The 14,650-nt window shown below is 43.5% G+C and overlaps 2 protein-coding genes across 2 annotated transcripts; one reads left to right on the top strand and one right to left on the bottom strand.

Moving 5' to 3' along the window:
- Positions 1–1,395: 1,395 nt before the first annotated feature.
- On the top strand, positions 1,396–9,194 carry LOC308136309 (neuroepithelial cell-transforming gene 1 protein-like; the record flags this gene model as incomplete). The annotated part of the gene is made up of 12 exons (XM_080504597.1): positions 1,396–1,541; positions 3,111–3,177; positions 3,372–3,431; positions 4,842–4,949; positions 5,048–5,215; positions 5,301–5,363; positions 5,450–5,546; positions 5,899–5,975; positions 6,281–6,538; positions 6,625–6,795; positions 6,892–7,078; positions 8,420–9,194. 12 exons carry the CDS (start codon positions 1,396–1,398, stop codon positions 8,686–8,688), a joined length of 1,671 nt encoding a protein of 556 aa, XP_080360723.1. The 3' UTR covers positions 8,689–9,194.
- A 1,397-nt stretch (positions 9,195–10,591) lies between these two features.
- On the bottom strand, positions 10,592–13,744 carry asb13b (ankyrin repeat and SOCS box containing 13b). Its single transcript, XM_080504602.1, has 6 exons — positions 13,607–13,744; positions 12,771–12,970; positions 12,513–12,663; positions 11,752–11,886; positions 11,341–11,532; positions 10,592–11,243 (listed from the first exon to the last, which is right to left on the bottom strand). Exons 1-6 carry the CDS (start codon positions 13,647–13,649, stop codon positions 11,095–11,097), a joined length of 870 nt encoding a protein of 289 aa, XP_080360728.1. The 5' UTR covers positions 13,650–13,744; the 3' UTR covers positions 10,592–11,094.
- Between the last annotated feature and the right edge of the window lie 906 nt (positions 13,745–14,650).

The raw sequence follows: 14,650 nt of genomic DNA, 5'->3' as shown, positions 1-14,650 counted from the left end.
TCCTAGAAAATGGGGCCATTGTTCATGTGGGAGATAGTTTTGTTTCAATGGTTAAAACATCGAATGCATTATATTTGTTGTATTAAAGATAGTTTCTGGATGTTATGACTAAAAGTAATAGAAATGACATTAGAAGTGGAACAGATGGGAAACAGAGTCAATATGTTAAATTGGTGTCTCTAGTATGTATATATATTATATTATATTGTATTATATCATATCATATCATATCATATCATATCATATCATATCATATCATATCATATCATATTATATTATATTATATTATATTATATTATATTATATTATATTATATTATATTATATTATATTATATTATATTATATTTACATTCAAATGAGTATTTTAATTTGATCTACTGAAGCATTATATGTATGATGTAATAAAAAAAAAAAAAAAACTTAATTACTTCAAAACCAGCTTATAGATTCGGACCATATGGCCAAATAATAAAAAGCCTGTGACTGAAATAAGTTGTGGACCACTGCTGTTCTCCAAATCTCTGCACCGTATGAGCTGTGTTTTCTACAGACTGCAGGTCATAGTATAACTTGTAGTTAGGGTTAGGGTTAGGGTTAGATCTCACTTTGCAATAAAATGTACCAAACACCTTTCAATAGCCAAAAGGAGCATCAAAGTTTACATTCAGAACACAATGCAAAGCGAGGCTAACGTGTGATATAGTGTAAATTATGCAAAACTGGTCTGTTGAAGACAGTAGCGTCCGGTGGCGTTTCAGTCAGGGCCAGCAGTTAAAACACCCACGAGTTAAAAGAAACATTTCAACCAATGAAAAGAAGCTAACATTTAAAATTGCACAAACTCTCTACAGAAGGACTCGCCTGAACATGAACCGTGGCACAAATATCATGCCAAAAGGCAAGAATAGGCAAGAACGCCCATCACTGGAGCCATTGTGTACTTTTGTGCAATACAATCCTGCATTCAAAGAAGAGATTTTTAAATGCAGGGTTGTTTTGCAGTGTTGCATAAAAGGTTCGATTTGTTGCATTGGGATTTAAATTAGTAATATGCACGTATGCAATATAAATAATAATAATAAAGTATAAATATGAAATATCTATGAAAACATTACATTTTGATAAACCACATTAGTAAAGCCTCTTTCACTGGGCATCCACTGGCCCCGCCCACTTCTGCAGGCCCATCGCAGCGGATCACCGAGCTGCTCTCTGATTGGTCCATTTCCAAGAATCCGCCATATTCAAACTTCCGCCGTGCTGCGTCTGTTGTCATCTGCTGCTTTCTTTGTACACATCGGAAACACTTTTCATCCGTCTTGACTCCTTTTTCGGTCGACTCATTCAAAGGTACATTTCACTCAATCTGATCTCAAACCGAATCCTGTTTGAAAATGGAAGAAAACGAGGAAGTTGTCGAGAAAACGGCGGAGAAGAAGAAGCAGATGCTTCGCAGGACTTCATCGAGGACGTCTACAACCAGTATCACCAGCGCTGCGGAGCCGTCTCCTCAAACTCTGCGGAGAAATAACTCCAGAAAGTACGTACATCCCGAGAAATGAACACATTATGCACACATTTATGGAATATCGTGTCGTTCAGGGGGGGGTTTCGTGGGGTGCATGTGCTATTTGTTTACGAGACGTCGATTATGGGAGCTTCTGTTTTAACTGGCGTGTGGTGCATTCAGGTGTCCCTCGGAAATCTGTAAACTTGTATGTGCTCCCAGAGTCACTGATGGAGTTCATAACAAATTAAAGGTTGATCCAATAAGGATGTGTATTGCAAAAATGTCATGATTTATTCATGCGTTTAATATATATTGTAAAGAACACAAATGGACTGGGAACTAACTGATTAACTGGTGTGAAACCTGTCATTGATTATCATCCTTATCAACTTATTGAAGTAGTTGTATGTAGCCATAAATTACATTAATTGACTTTATGAGTGGCTTTATTCATGTTCATCCATTCTATACTGTTTTATCTCATAATGGATGACAGCACACTGGAGCCAGTCCCAGTAGGCAGGTTTCACAGGGTAAACACAGAGAGACAGATAACCACACACATTCATCCCAATGGGTCATTTTAAAGTCGACAGTTGACCTCAAGTGCATGTTTTCTTTGACAGTTGGATGAAACAGAAACTCAAACCCTCGACCCTGTGAGGCAAAAGTAACCACACCACCACTGTCCAGCACTTAACTTATTGCAGTTTTCAAAACAAAGTTGACAAAGTAGGTTAGTAGTCAGCAGATTGCAAAGGATAGGAATTGATAGAATATGAAACAGAACGGATTCAGACATGCATTAGTAATTTGAAGACTGATCAGATATACAAATGTGTTTTTTTATTATGCTTTTGTTCACCCAAGCATAGCCCATCTATTTATTTTTCTCACTCAAGGCAGTCTCTGTTGTGCTTATTGCATATGTTTGTATCTTGATCATGATGCAGCTCATATAGCGACCTTTTATCTAAAACTGCATGAGACACACACATTGCAAAACACTGAAAATTGATGTACATACTAACTTCACAAATATTCTCACTTTTTTTTTTTCACACATAGAAACTGATGGGTATGTTGTTGGTCAAGCTTATTCAGATTGTTTGAAATTCTGTTTTTACATGATGCTGCCAACAAATCACAACTCATGACACGGCACGTGCAGAAAAAGTGCTTTTTCGCTCCGAAGCGTTCATATCTTGAGCACAGCCAGTGGGCCGTGTGGGAGTGTGTGCAGCTGCCCTTGGCCTTGACAGCACCCTCTGGGTGTCAAGTCTCTCTGTAGCTTTATTGTGTTGTCACAGAAATTGGATTTTCCTCCCAGCAGAAGCACAGAGCCGTCGAATAACGGCTCCTTGTAGTGGCTTTAAATGTTACTGACCCTCGGTCATCGTGCAACGTTTGACATATTTAGGAACATCACAGGACATGAAGTGGAAATCTTCAGAATCTAACTTATTATGAGTCTCTAACTTCCCTTTTTTTAAAAAAAAAAAACAGCAGCTGAATAAATGTGTCCAACAATACAACGAGCTGTCATGTATCCGATTAAGTTGATTTCAACACCTGACTCCATCTCATTTTTTGTTCCAGACCTCCTCTGCAAAGAGGCAGCTCCTTCACCTTTCTCACTCCGGGGACTCCGTGGGACTTCACTTTAGTGAGTTCAAACCTCAGTCCTCCTCGTTTGACCGCTCAGTCGTGTCCTCGCACTCCTTTGTGGACTTGCACACCCGTCACCATGGGTTCTTGCATTTCGGACAGTTTCCGCGACGTGATTCATGCAAAGTGACAATGATGTGAATATTCATCTCACCCTGAGAATAACTTTTGTTGTTGTTGTTGCTGCTGCAGAAAAGAAAGCGCAAAGAGAAGGACGACGACACGGTCAGTCTGTCCAGCTTCGACCTCAAGGTGAGCCTCCAGTGTTTCTAAAATATTTATACATAACTGTGCAAAAATAAACTGTTGTGATGGGAAAGCTAAAGGAAGGAATTTTCTAAATATTTTTTTCTTAATAATTAAAAAAATTAATACGTCTTAGTCCTTGGGCTACTCGCTTCAATTCATCTTTTCTATTTTTCTGGCAGCTCCATCTCTAACATTATTTTTGTTAATATGTCCACAAACCTCATTCAAACCATCTCAAGTTGCTTGCTGTTATCTGTTCATCTTTAACCTTGTTCACACCAAGGAAAATCCCAGCTTTATATACTCTGCCTCCTACGATAACAATCTGTTTACTCAGTACACTTGCACGCTGTTTTGATTTGCAGAGTAAAATTAAAACCTTATTCGAGGCCTTCCTGGTTGTATTATTTGGTGGATAAGTGCCACTTTTACTTTACACCTGCCTCAAAGTAACACTTTACTACAATATTGTACAACTAATATTTTAATTTGGATAATTTAAGAAGTGCTGGCTGTGATATCATTTGATCCTCGAATAAAATGGCCAAAAGAAACGTATTATAACGTTTATGGTCAGTATGAAAAATGAGACTGCTTGATTTTGGCTTTTAATAGAAACCGATACATGTATTTATTTCTTTTTATTTGCAAATGCCTATATACATACATACATGCTGTATTTCTTTTTGAACTTTAACTCCAACAGATGTGGGGTTTCCTCACAGTTTGAACATGTTGGATTCAAAAGGAACTCATGACATGTTGATGAGAGTGAAGTTGTTTATCATCTGAAGTGTTTGCGAGTAATATTAGTGTCACTGCACAATGAAAATATGTAACCTTGATCAGGGGTTTTTGTTTTTTTTAGTTTTTATATTTGTCTTTCTCTTCACTTGTTTCATGACCCTAAAGCACATAGTAATGAAACTGATATTTAAGCACATGTGAAGACAGCTGTGAGGCTGCACTGCAGCTGTTTGAACTCAAATTGACACGACAGGATCTTCAAAATGACCGAACATGGCGCACGATCTGTCCTGTGGTGAAATCCTGTCTGTGGCACACTTTCCAAATCAAACAAACGCGTCTCTGCGTCTCTTGCGCAGGATACATGAAGTGATGTTTGGTTAATCAGTCGACTGTTCAGAATCTCTGCGATAGCAGCAAAGGAATCACAACCGGTTCATCTTTTATTGCAAATCTTCGACGGGCTACAAACGATTTTTACATGGATACGTGGATTTCACTAATGTAGTGCTTTTCAACTGCCTGAGCAGTCCCACGGCGATTTACAAGTAAAACCACGTTCACGCGCCAACGTGCCTTTGAATCCTTTGACACGGTATATCGTATACACTGCCTCTATTATCCACTGCACTGTATGATGTTAATATGCAGACGTCTGATCCGCAGGAACCCACAAACAAGCGCGTGCGGCCTCTGGCTAAAGTTACTTCCCTTGTGAATCTGATTTCTCCTTCAAAGAACGGAGCAGTTCGACGCTTTGGACAAACTATCCAGGTGATCCTCGGACTGTCGTGACACTTGGCCTTGATACTCTAAAAATAAAAGGAGTATTGCTGATTTATTAAATTATTATTCCGTTTTGGTTTTCGCAGTCGATGTCATTACGCGGCGACAACAAGTCGCCCGGTTTGTCGCTCAAAGCCGGCGGCAGAGGTTCGGGTCCGACACCCACCAAGCGCCGGAACAGCACGCTGTGGTCGGAGACGCTGGACGTCCATCAGAAGAGCTCCTTCTCCACCAAGGAGATCAAGAGACAAGAGGTAGCGCTCGCCTCCTTTCGCCTCAGTCGCGGTGTCGAGAAGCTCCGCCATGGTTCTACTCACGGGACACTTTTTCACTCTGCAGGCTATATTTGAACTTTACCGAGGAGAGCAGGATCTCATCGAGGATCTCCAGCTGGCACGGAAGGTTGGGGAAGTTCTGTTTTCCCAAAAAGGGGAGGGAAAAGTGCGACATTTGTGTTACCGGCTATTTGTGACTCCGCTTTCTTTCAGGCGTATCATGACCCCATGTTAAAGCTCTTAATCATGACGGAGGAGGAACTCGCTCACATTTTTGGGGACCTGGACGCATATATTCCTCTCCACGAGGGTGAGCTGTTTCTAATATTCGCATCTTGTACCTGAAAAGCTCATAGTTTTGTCTTTCACGTCCCACAGTCGTGACATAAAAACACTAGCGTTGAGGAAAGTTTAAAAGTTTTTGATTTGTATTTGCCTCCAGTTCAAAAGAAAGATCTCCTGAAATTATTGTAAAAAAAAAAAAAGTCATGATCTTTAATCTAAAAACAATTAAAAACCTATTTCGATTTATATGTAAGACAATTTAGAATGTGCAACCGATTCATTAGTTTGAATTAAATTATGCGCAAAATTAAATTTTCCATTACGTTCTAATCTTTTTCTTATAAATTTGAGCTGTTGTATTTAATGTGCATATGCAGACTTGCTGAGGAAGCTGACGGAGGAAACGGGCCCCGATGGGACGGTGGACCACATCGGGCAGATCGTCATCGACTGGGTGTGTATACAGCAGCGCTAAAACACTTTGACAGTATGAAAGAGGGCTTTTTATTGCACTAACCCTACGTCGCTTTAAATTAATCTTATATGCATTTCAGAATTAAATCGTATAAAATGACGCTATACTACATAGCTGAGAGCCAGTAGTGATAGTACTGAATGTAAAGTAGGAGCCGGAGTTAAGACAAATAGTTTGTCCACAGATTCTGCAGTTCAGCTTTAAGGGCTGAATTGAAAAGCGTTTCACGAATGAACCAAATATGAGGGATTCCTGAATGCCTGATCGTTCTTCCTTCTCCCCAGCTGCCTGGTCTGAAAGCATACAAGAACTACTGCAGCAATCAGCTGGCGGCCAAAGCCCTGCTGGACCAGAAAAAACAGGACAGGCGCGTCCAGGACTTCCTGCAGCGCTGCCTGGAGTCCCCCTTCAGCAGGAAGCTGGACCTCTGGAGCTTCCTCGACATCCCCCGGTCCCGCCTGGTGAAATACCCGCTGCTGCTGCGGGAGATCCTCCGACACACTCCGCCCGACCACCCGGACGTGTCCTGTCTGGATCGAGCTGTAAGTCGTCCACACTCGGCAGCAGTTGCTCAATGTGATTGCATGTGGGTTATTCACCTGTTCACGGTCTCTTCTCCGCCATGCAGATCACGATTATCCAGGACATCCTGTCCGATATCAACATGAGGAAAGGAGAGTCGGAGTGTCAGTATTACATAGATAAACTTGACTTCCTGGATGAGAAGCAGCGGGATCCTCTCATAGACGACTGCAAGGTGCTGCTCTGTCACGGCGAGCTGCGAAACAAGAGTGGCTCGGTGAGACGTCCTCGCCTTACCCGTTCCCTCCTCACCACGTCAACTCCACAGTTCGCGTGTTCAGAGTTTCCCCTCCGTTTGCCCGCTTCGTTGCAGAGGCTGCACGTGTTCCTCTTCTCCGAGCTCCTGGTTCTGACGCGGCCGGTGACGCGCAACGACAGGAGCTGCTTCCAGGTGTACCGACAGCCCATCCCGGTCCGCGACTTGGCTCTCGAGGACCTGCAGGATGGAGAGGTCCGCATGGGGGGGTCCTTCAGAGGGGCTTTCACTAATGGAGAGAAAGGTGGGTCGGGTACATTTTCAGAGCTCCAGTTTTGTGTTTTCCCAAGTCATCCCAGCTCATGAAGGACTTTTCCTATATATATATATATATATATATATATATATATATATATATATATATATATATATATATGTCACCTTTTATGTTTTGTTTTACCATTAAGATTCAGAGCAGATAAATGCTGTAAACTCAAACCCTGCAGATAACAATGTTGCGTGGGTAAATATGCTGCACAAATCATCAGCCAGTTGCACAGACGGTTCAATAATTAACCCCTTTTAGTTCTGGATTTTATGATGCTGTTTGATCATCCCATGGTCAATAAAACATCATGAATTGTGTTTATTTAGCAGCAACGGCACATTTCTGTCACGAGAGATTATTAAGGGATACAAACGGGTTTCGAGGTCATGAGGTGGCGAAGGAAAGCTGAAGAGATTCTCCGGTCGTCTGTTGACGGGCAGAGCCAGCCACGTTATCAGGATCCTCACTCACGAATTCACTTGACTCTGAAAGCGTGGGCTCATAATCCAGGTCGTTTTCATCCTCGCCGAACTGCTCATCGACCCCCCCGGTGCCTGTATGAGCACAGCAGGGGGCCCAAAGATGCGCCTGCTCCGGTGTTGCCAGGGCTCCAGGGGGAAAGAGGTTGTGTTATTTTCCCTCAATGCAGGTCTTTGTCTCTGGTTTTCCCCCCCGGGAATCATGCTCTGGAAGTCACATAAAACAAAAGCGCAGATACACCGACGTACACAAAGAGCTCTGCAACTGATAAACTCCAGATCAACCCCAGAGGATTTGTCTTTTCAGTGAGTTGTGTAACACTTCTCTGTTGAGGGAGGAATCCAACCAGTCTATTGTTGGAATGAACCCACTGCTGAGGGTAAAACTCAGATTTCCTTTAATTCGCCACCCGTCTGCTCAGTATGAGACTGAAGATTCTCGCATATTCGATAGAAACAAAGCAAACTAGTTATTAACTCTTCTTGTCGCCGTCACTTGTGTTCAGTAATTTTATTGGGGCTTTCCCACAGAGCTGCCTGTTCCTACTTCCATTTATGCAAGTAGTTTTGACTGAATTGAATCCATTTGGGCTCAGTGGCGCATTAAATGCACTATAGATATAAGTAGACCTGCTGACTCGTCAAATATTTGACTTTGGACTCAGTCTGAGCTATTCTGTGATTAAAAACCATACTAGGTTGTGAGATGATGATGATTGAAATAGACGAAACTATGGACAGACTGCCACTCCTCAAGGAAATCCTTTTGGAAAGCAATTTAAAAACAAACCCGACATCACTTTAATCTCCCTCTTTCCGTCTTTTTGGGCCCCTCCAGCTAAGAACGTGTTCCGCGTGAGCTCTGTGGACCCCTCCCACGGCCAGTCGCACACGCTGCACGTCAGCAACGTCTACCACAAGCAGCAGTGGCTCAACGGCCTGCGCACCGCCATGGCCCAGCAGCAGGGCGTCCCCCCCCCGGCCGAGACGAACGAGAACTGCCCGCCGCCGAGCCCGGGGCCTAAACTCAGGCCCCAGACGCTCTCCAAAACCAGACTGGAGCCGAAGTTACAGGGAACACTTAAGAGGAAAGAAACCGGAGTGTAGACGTCTCGCCAGAGGTTCCTCTCAGACACACACATGCTGACTTGTGTCCGGTTTTTCTCACTCGGGGGAACTTCCCCTGCAAAAACCCACGATCTGGCTCTTAAGCTGTTGTCTTTTGTAAATGCACTGAAAAAAAAACCCCAACCATTTCCGTCCTCATATTTGATCAGATTTTTTAGTCTGTAAAATTGTCGTTAGTTTACAAAAAAGTGATGCCTGCCAGGGTGGCTGATGTGTTTACAGCACCTACATTCATGTGAAATTAGGGATTTGTTTGTTTTGTTTTTGTCTTGAAACCATTTTATTATCTCTTGTAGCTTTTATGGTTTTGTTTTTTTTACGTGTCGTGTGTTAACCTGTTTCTGTGTCGTCTGTGCCAAGTTAAGGGGTCGGGGAAACTGAAAAAGATGTGATGTTTCAGCCATACACAGGAAGCCGGGGGGGTAAACGTGTTTGAGATTATTGCCAAGATAATGAACAGAACATGAGGGAGACCACAATCATGGAAAGATAAGCAGCAGTTCCTGTATTTAAAAAAAAAACAACAAAAAAAACTCCTGCTTATAGCAGCCTCTTTTTGTTGTTGTTTTGTTTTGTGGGTAAACAATAAATAAATAAAACCATCTTGTTTGTGCTTCAAGATTTCTCTGTGCAACCGTGATAATAATGACCTGCCTCTTGTATTGCGACATTCGAGAATCTTCTCGATTGTACTTTGTCCTTTAGTCACTTCCTTTATGGCGGCAGAACTTTCAGCTGCGGTGTTGCAACATTTGGTAAAGCAAACATGTTTTTTGGCCACGCAAGCATTGAAAAGTAACACCCGCATGTCTGTTCCTTCCAAATGTCACACGAAATGGGTTAAATACTGAAATAAGTTCATGGCTATAGCCTTGATTTTGTTACACTGAATATATAGTTCAGAGGTATTTTTTGACTCCTGCTCCACTCACACTTTTTTATCTTCAGTGTGATCGACTTTTGTTTGTGGTCCAAAAAAGTTTTGACTACAATTTGCATGAATAGCAAGTTTACATGCTTTGCAAAGCAGAATTTACATGTAAGAAAAGAAGGATTAAACTTGCTGGTACAATTGAGTTTTTAATTCTTAAACTGAACAGGTTTGTTTAGAATTGTTTGGACACACACCATCTCAACGTGTCGACACAGCTTTATGTGGGGGAGCGTTTTCAAACCGTAGAGAGTGTCGGGGGATTTTCATCAAGCAGAGAAAGCAACTGGGAAGAAGGATCCTTTAAAAAAATAAAATAAAAAATCAATGTTTAACTCAACCTATTAGGACCTGGATGAGTTTAAAAGCATTTCTGAAAACATTTTTGTGTTTTCATAACCAATGACGCGCATCATGACTGGAAAATATGAACGATCACGTCCAGGTTCAAATGCAAACAAAACCTAATGCTTTACATGAAACTGCTGACCAAAGGTCCCCGCGGGTTTATGATTACAAAAAAACAAACAAATTCTCTTTACTGCCCCCATCTGTCAGTTCCTCACTTTTTTGCATGTTCTGATTCATTGAGTTCAACAGCACCTTTATTGGCCTTTGAGTCTCAAGTGACGTAACCTCCACCCCGTCTTTCCTTCCTCCTCACCCTCCAACTTCCTGCTGGCTGTTTTCACAAAAGCCACAGAGCCAGAAGCACCGGAAGCTCCTTTTTGTGTCAGGATGTGTGGATCAGGCAGCCCAAGACTGAAGACAGGAGGGTGTCCATCTCAAATGTGAAATATCTTCAATAGCTTTGTAACAAAACAAAATGAAATACATATGAAAATCGTACCTCCTTGTAATAAAAAGTCCATTAAAAAGTCAATTTACACAATGGACGGAGGGAAACAACACCATATTGTTTTTCAAAAATAGTCTGTAAGTTGTCTATTTTATTTACACCAACATCATAGAGGTAGGACCGTCTGTATTATTTACAAATATACAATTACAAACATGTAGTTACAGAATATTTACAGTTACTTACAATGAGTTAACTCTAACCATTAAAACCCCACAGGTACCATATTCCATTACAACAAGTCAACGTTACGTTACTGTAAATCTCCGTAAGTTTCAAAAAGCAGTGTGTGTGATTATTACACTCTAGATACTCCATAACAACAACAACAAAAAGAAATGTGCTCTCCCTCTCAGGATTCCATCTACATTCAATCTTGTTTTCCAGCGCCTCCAGAGAATCTGTCAGACGTCTTGACCAGAACTTACTGAAACAAAGTCCTTCACACTTGACTGGACGTCGTGGAGGACGACCAGTGACGCTTCCACGAGACAGATTGATCCCGAATAATTAAAATCTCTTCAGTGAATTCTTGTGAGTTGTTTTTGACAGGAGCAAAACAAATGACCTGCAGACTGCTGCGCCGCTGGGACTGTTAAATGTCAATAACCTGAGGCGGCGTGTAAAAAAGAAAGCTGACGATGCGGCTGGGCAAGCTCAGCTTGGAAATGGCTTCCTGTGCTCTCGAGCCAAGCGTCCTCCGAAAAGCCACTCTGCTGATCTGCTGCAGACTGAGAGGTGTATCTGCAAAAGAAGAAGAAGAAAAAAAAAAACCCACCAGAGGATATATGTAACCGATGCTGCGGCGGGGTGAACACCCAAGGTGCACTCACTCACTCACTCTCATAAAACTCAAGGCAGAGGTAGGAGGGAGACCCCCGGCCGGTGTAGTGGATGGCTCTCTTGTCCAGGTTGTCCCTGGCGTACAGGTTCCCCCCAAACTCCACGATGAGCTCGATCAGGTTGACGTTCATTGACTTGGCGGCGTGATGGAGAGCGGTCTCGTGGAGCTTCGCCGCATTCACGTTTGCCCCTTCGAGGAACAATGAGACAGAAAAAAGATCCTGAGCGGATCGACCACCACTGAAGAGTACGTGGAATACCGGCAACACAAAAGCTTGATACTGTAACTCGAGAGAGAAAATATCGAACGAACTGGAGCTTCTCTTTGCGGAGTTTTCATGTTCGTCGTTGTATATTCTGGTCCCTTAATCCTCTGGTCCTGATGCACGGAGAAGACGCCCGGACTGACCTGCCTTGAGGAGAACTTTGGCGCAGTCGTAATGTTGCCTGGCGCAGGCGACGTGAAGCGGCGTCCCGTAGTGACAGTCATGAGCCTCCATGAAAGCCCCCCGATCGATCATCAACTGGACACATTCTGAACTACCTAATGGAAGAAGCAGGTATTCATTTAGTACCTTTTACAAAAGGGTGACGCCCTTACAAGTATATCTGAGAAACGCTTGTGAGTGGCGCTACTGTTCCGATCAGACCAGGGCTCCATTTGGCCTTTTTCGGATGTTAACATATTTCATGACTGTGGGTGGACCTCTTGTGGAGGATTACAGTTTGAGTCAGCATGAATAGTCAGGACACGCAAGAACGTACAAGAACTGATGCAAAAGAGGAAGTTGCTAAATCGAAACCACGCAACACGCTGCTTTTGAGCCAGACCGGATCAAGAGATACCGTGGATTTCATTTAGAACAGACTAGAAGTCATTTCTACGTCTTTCTGATCTCAAGTCAGCAGTGGAAGTCAGTCGCTTATGTTCCTGTTTTTTTTTTTTTCAAGATGGAAGAATTCTTTTTTTAGAAGTGGCTCAAGATCTTGATCTGAAACAAAATGTCCGGCTTCTTATAGAACACGAGCCGAGACTGACGTGTCACTTCAGTTGCTGAACTGCCCCCTTCCTCAAACTCCCTACTGCAACACGATTCAAACGCTGCGCGGACACGTCTGAGAGAGTGACGAAATACATTCCGGCGCAGTGATGCAATTCGTGGGACACACCTCCCATGCACGCCTCGTGAAGTGGAGAGAAGGTGAACAGGGGAGGGTTGACGGTTGCTCCATACTCCAATAACAGCTTGACACATCCCAGGCTGCCTGCTGCACAGGCGTCGCACAGCGGCGTGCTGCCGTCGATGTTACGGGCATCAACCTGCCGGGGTGGGGGGGGGGATACACAAGACGCACGAACCCCATCAAACCTCGGGGGCAATCGGGCTCTTTGATGAAATGTTGTTGAGTCGCTGAGTCAAAGCTCACCTGTGCGCCGGCGTCCAGCAGCAGTCGGACACACTGGGTCTGGCCCTGGATGCACGCCTCGTGCAGGGGAGTGATGGAGTCCACGGCCACGATGTTGACCGCCGCGCCTCCCTCGATCAGCTGCTGCAGCTGGAGGGCCCGGCCCTGTGCGGCCGCCTCGTGCACCGCTGACCGGTCGCTCCAGAATCCCAGGCCGTGAGCTGCGGATACGTGAAGCCACAAATGACTTCTGGTCATAATTTCTGCAGTCTCGATTCATGATCGGGTATCACCTCGAGGTCAAGGTTCTTCCGGTTGCACAACTGAAGAATCAGTCTTTAAGTATCAACGCCTGAGTGCAGGTAAATGTTATCAGGCTGCGACATAATGAAGTTTAAACATTTCACAAGTCGTATCAGATGCAGGATGAGCACTTTGTCTTAAGATTCGTGCGCATGGGCAGTGTGATCCTAACCCTCTGCAACGCTGCTGGGGTTGTAATAACGCGTGTATTACTGGATCCACCGTCCCGGGTCGTCCTGGACACTCTTGTCTTGAAGCAGGTTATATTTGCTGGACCGATTCAGGTGAGCAGCGTGCAGAAGGTAGAGCCTGTCGGCCTCACTAACGAGCTTACAGTTTGCTGTCATGCTCTCAAATTACCATGATTACCTGAGGCTCACTTATCTACACATCAAATGGACCCTCAGGGGGGGTCTGCATGGGAGGACACCCCCCCACCCCCACCCCCAATGAAGAAGGGTCCCTGCATGTATCGACCCCACTGCAATCAATTCCTGGTTTATTTTTAACGCTCGTCTTGGGTCGGTGTTGCTCATCAACTGTAAGCTACTTACCGATTTCTCCATACAAAGACGGTCTGGCCCGAGTGATCTCCATTTCATGTTCCGTAAAGCACACAGATTCAACCGAACGTGTACTTCTTTTTAAAGCACAGTAAAATAGTGTGAAAGGGCCGCATAACTTCACACACAAAAAAACCCCACGCCGGACAGCCGGTGCGAGGATCCAGAGAGGAGCCGGGGGTTCAGTTTATGTAAACACCGAGCCGGTGCATTCTGGGAAATGTAGTCACCAAAGTAAAGGCTCACAAAGAACAGCGGTAACAGAATAATACACTGAAATGACACATTCAGAGATTATACCGGGAATAAGGTATACATTTAAAGGCATTCAGTTGTTTTACAGTATAGAAAACTTGGTATAATGTGTATTGGGTTAGCTTTGGTCTGTACGGAGTTCTGGAGTGGCCATATATAGAGAAAACAAAACACGAGTTTAAACGCAATAATAAGTCGTTCCCTCAAGTTATTAACTTGAAGGAAGGAGTTACTATCTCTTTCCCTCGCAATTAATTTTTTTCACCAATGTGTTAGGTGAAAAACCTGCAAGAATGAGAAAAGAGAGACAACCCCAGTATCGAGAGAAATAAAGATTCAAAACAATCAGTTAGCTTGTACAAGGGCAGAGAAATTAATTCACCTCACAGCTGAAGTTCATCGATCTGCAAAGATCTTCACTTTGCTGCCCATTTTAATTCCCTAAGTAGGCGGTTACATTTTCATTCACAGATGCAACAAAGCAGGTTAACAGTGGTCCTCAGGCCTGTGTGTATATGTGTGTGTGTGCGTGTGTGTGTGAGTACACTTCTATGCGAGCCGTGAGAGCAGGAATGCCCTGAGATAAGACATGTCCCCCGGCCTGGAGGCCAAAGACCTTGAAGACATCTCAGAGTGGTTACAGTCACAATACTTTCCTGTGAGCGCAGCTCGTAACCTTGCAGTCATGAGCAGAGTTCAACACAAACATGCATGAATCAACGATAACTTGCAAAATGTTAATTCCCATTATACCAAGTACTAATAATAAATATAAAGTAC

Source organism: Blennius ocellaris (assembly GCF_963422515.1).
Source record: "Blennius ocellaris genome assembly, chromosome: 11".
Lineage (NCBI taxonomy): Eukaryota > Metazoa > Chordata > Actinopteri > Blenniiformes > Blenniidae > Blennius > Blennius ocellaris.
Note: the sequence above shows the minus strand (reverse complement) of the source record. Positions and strands in the feature narration are given on the sequence as shown.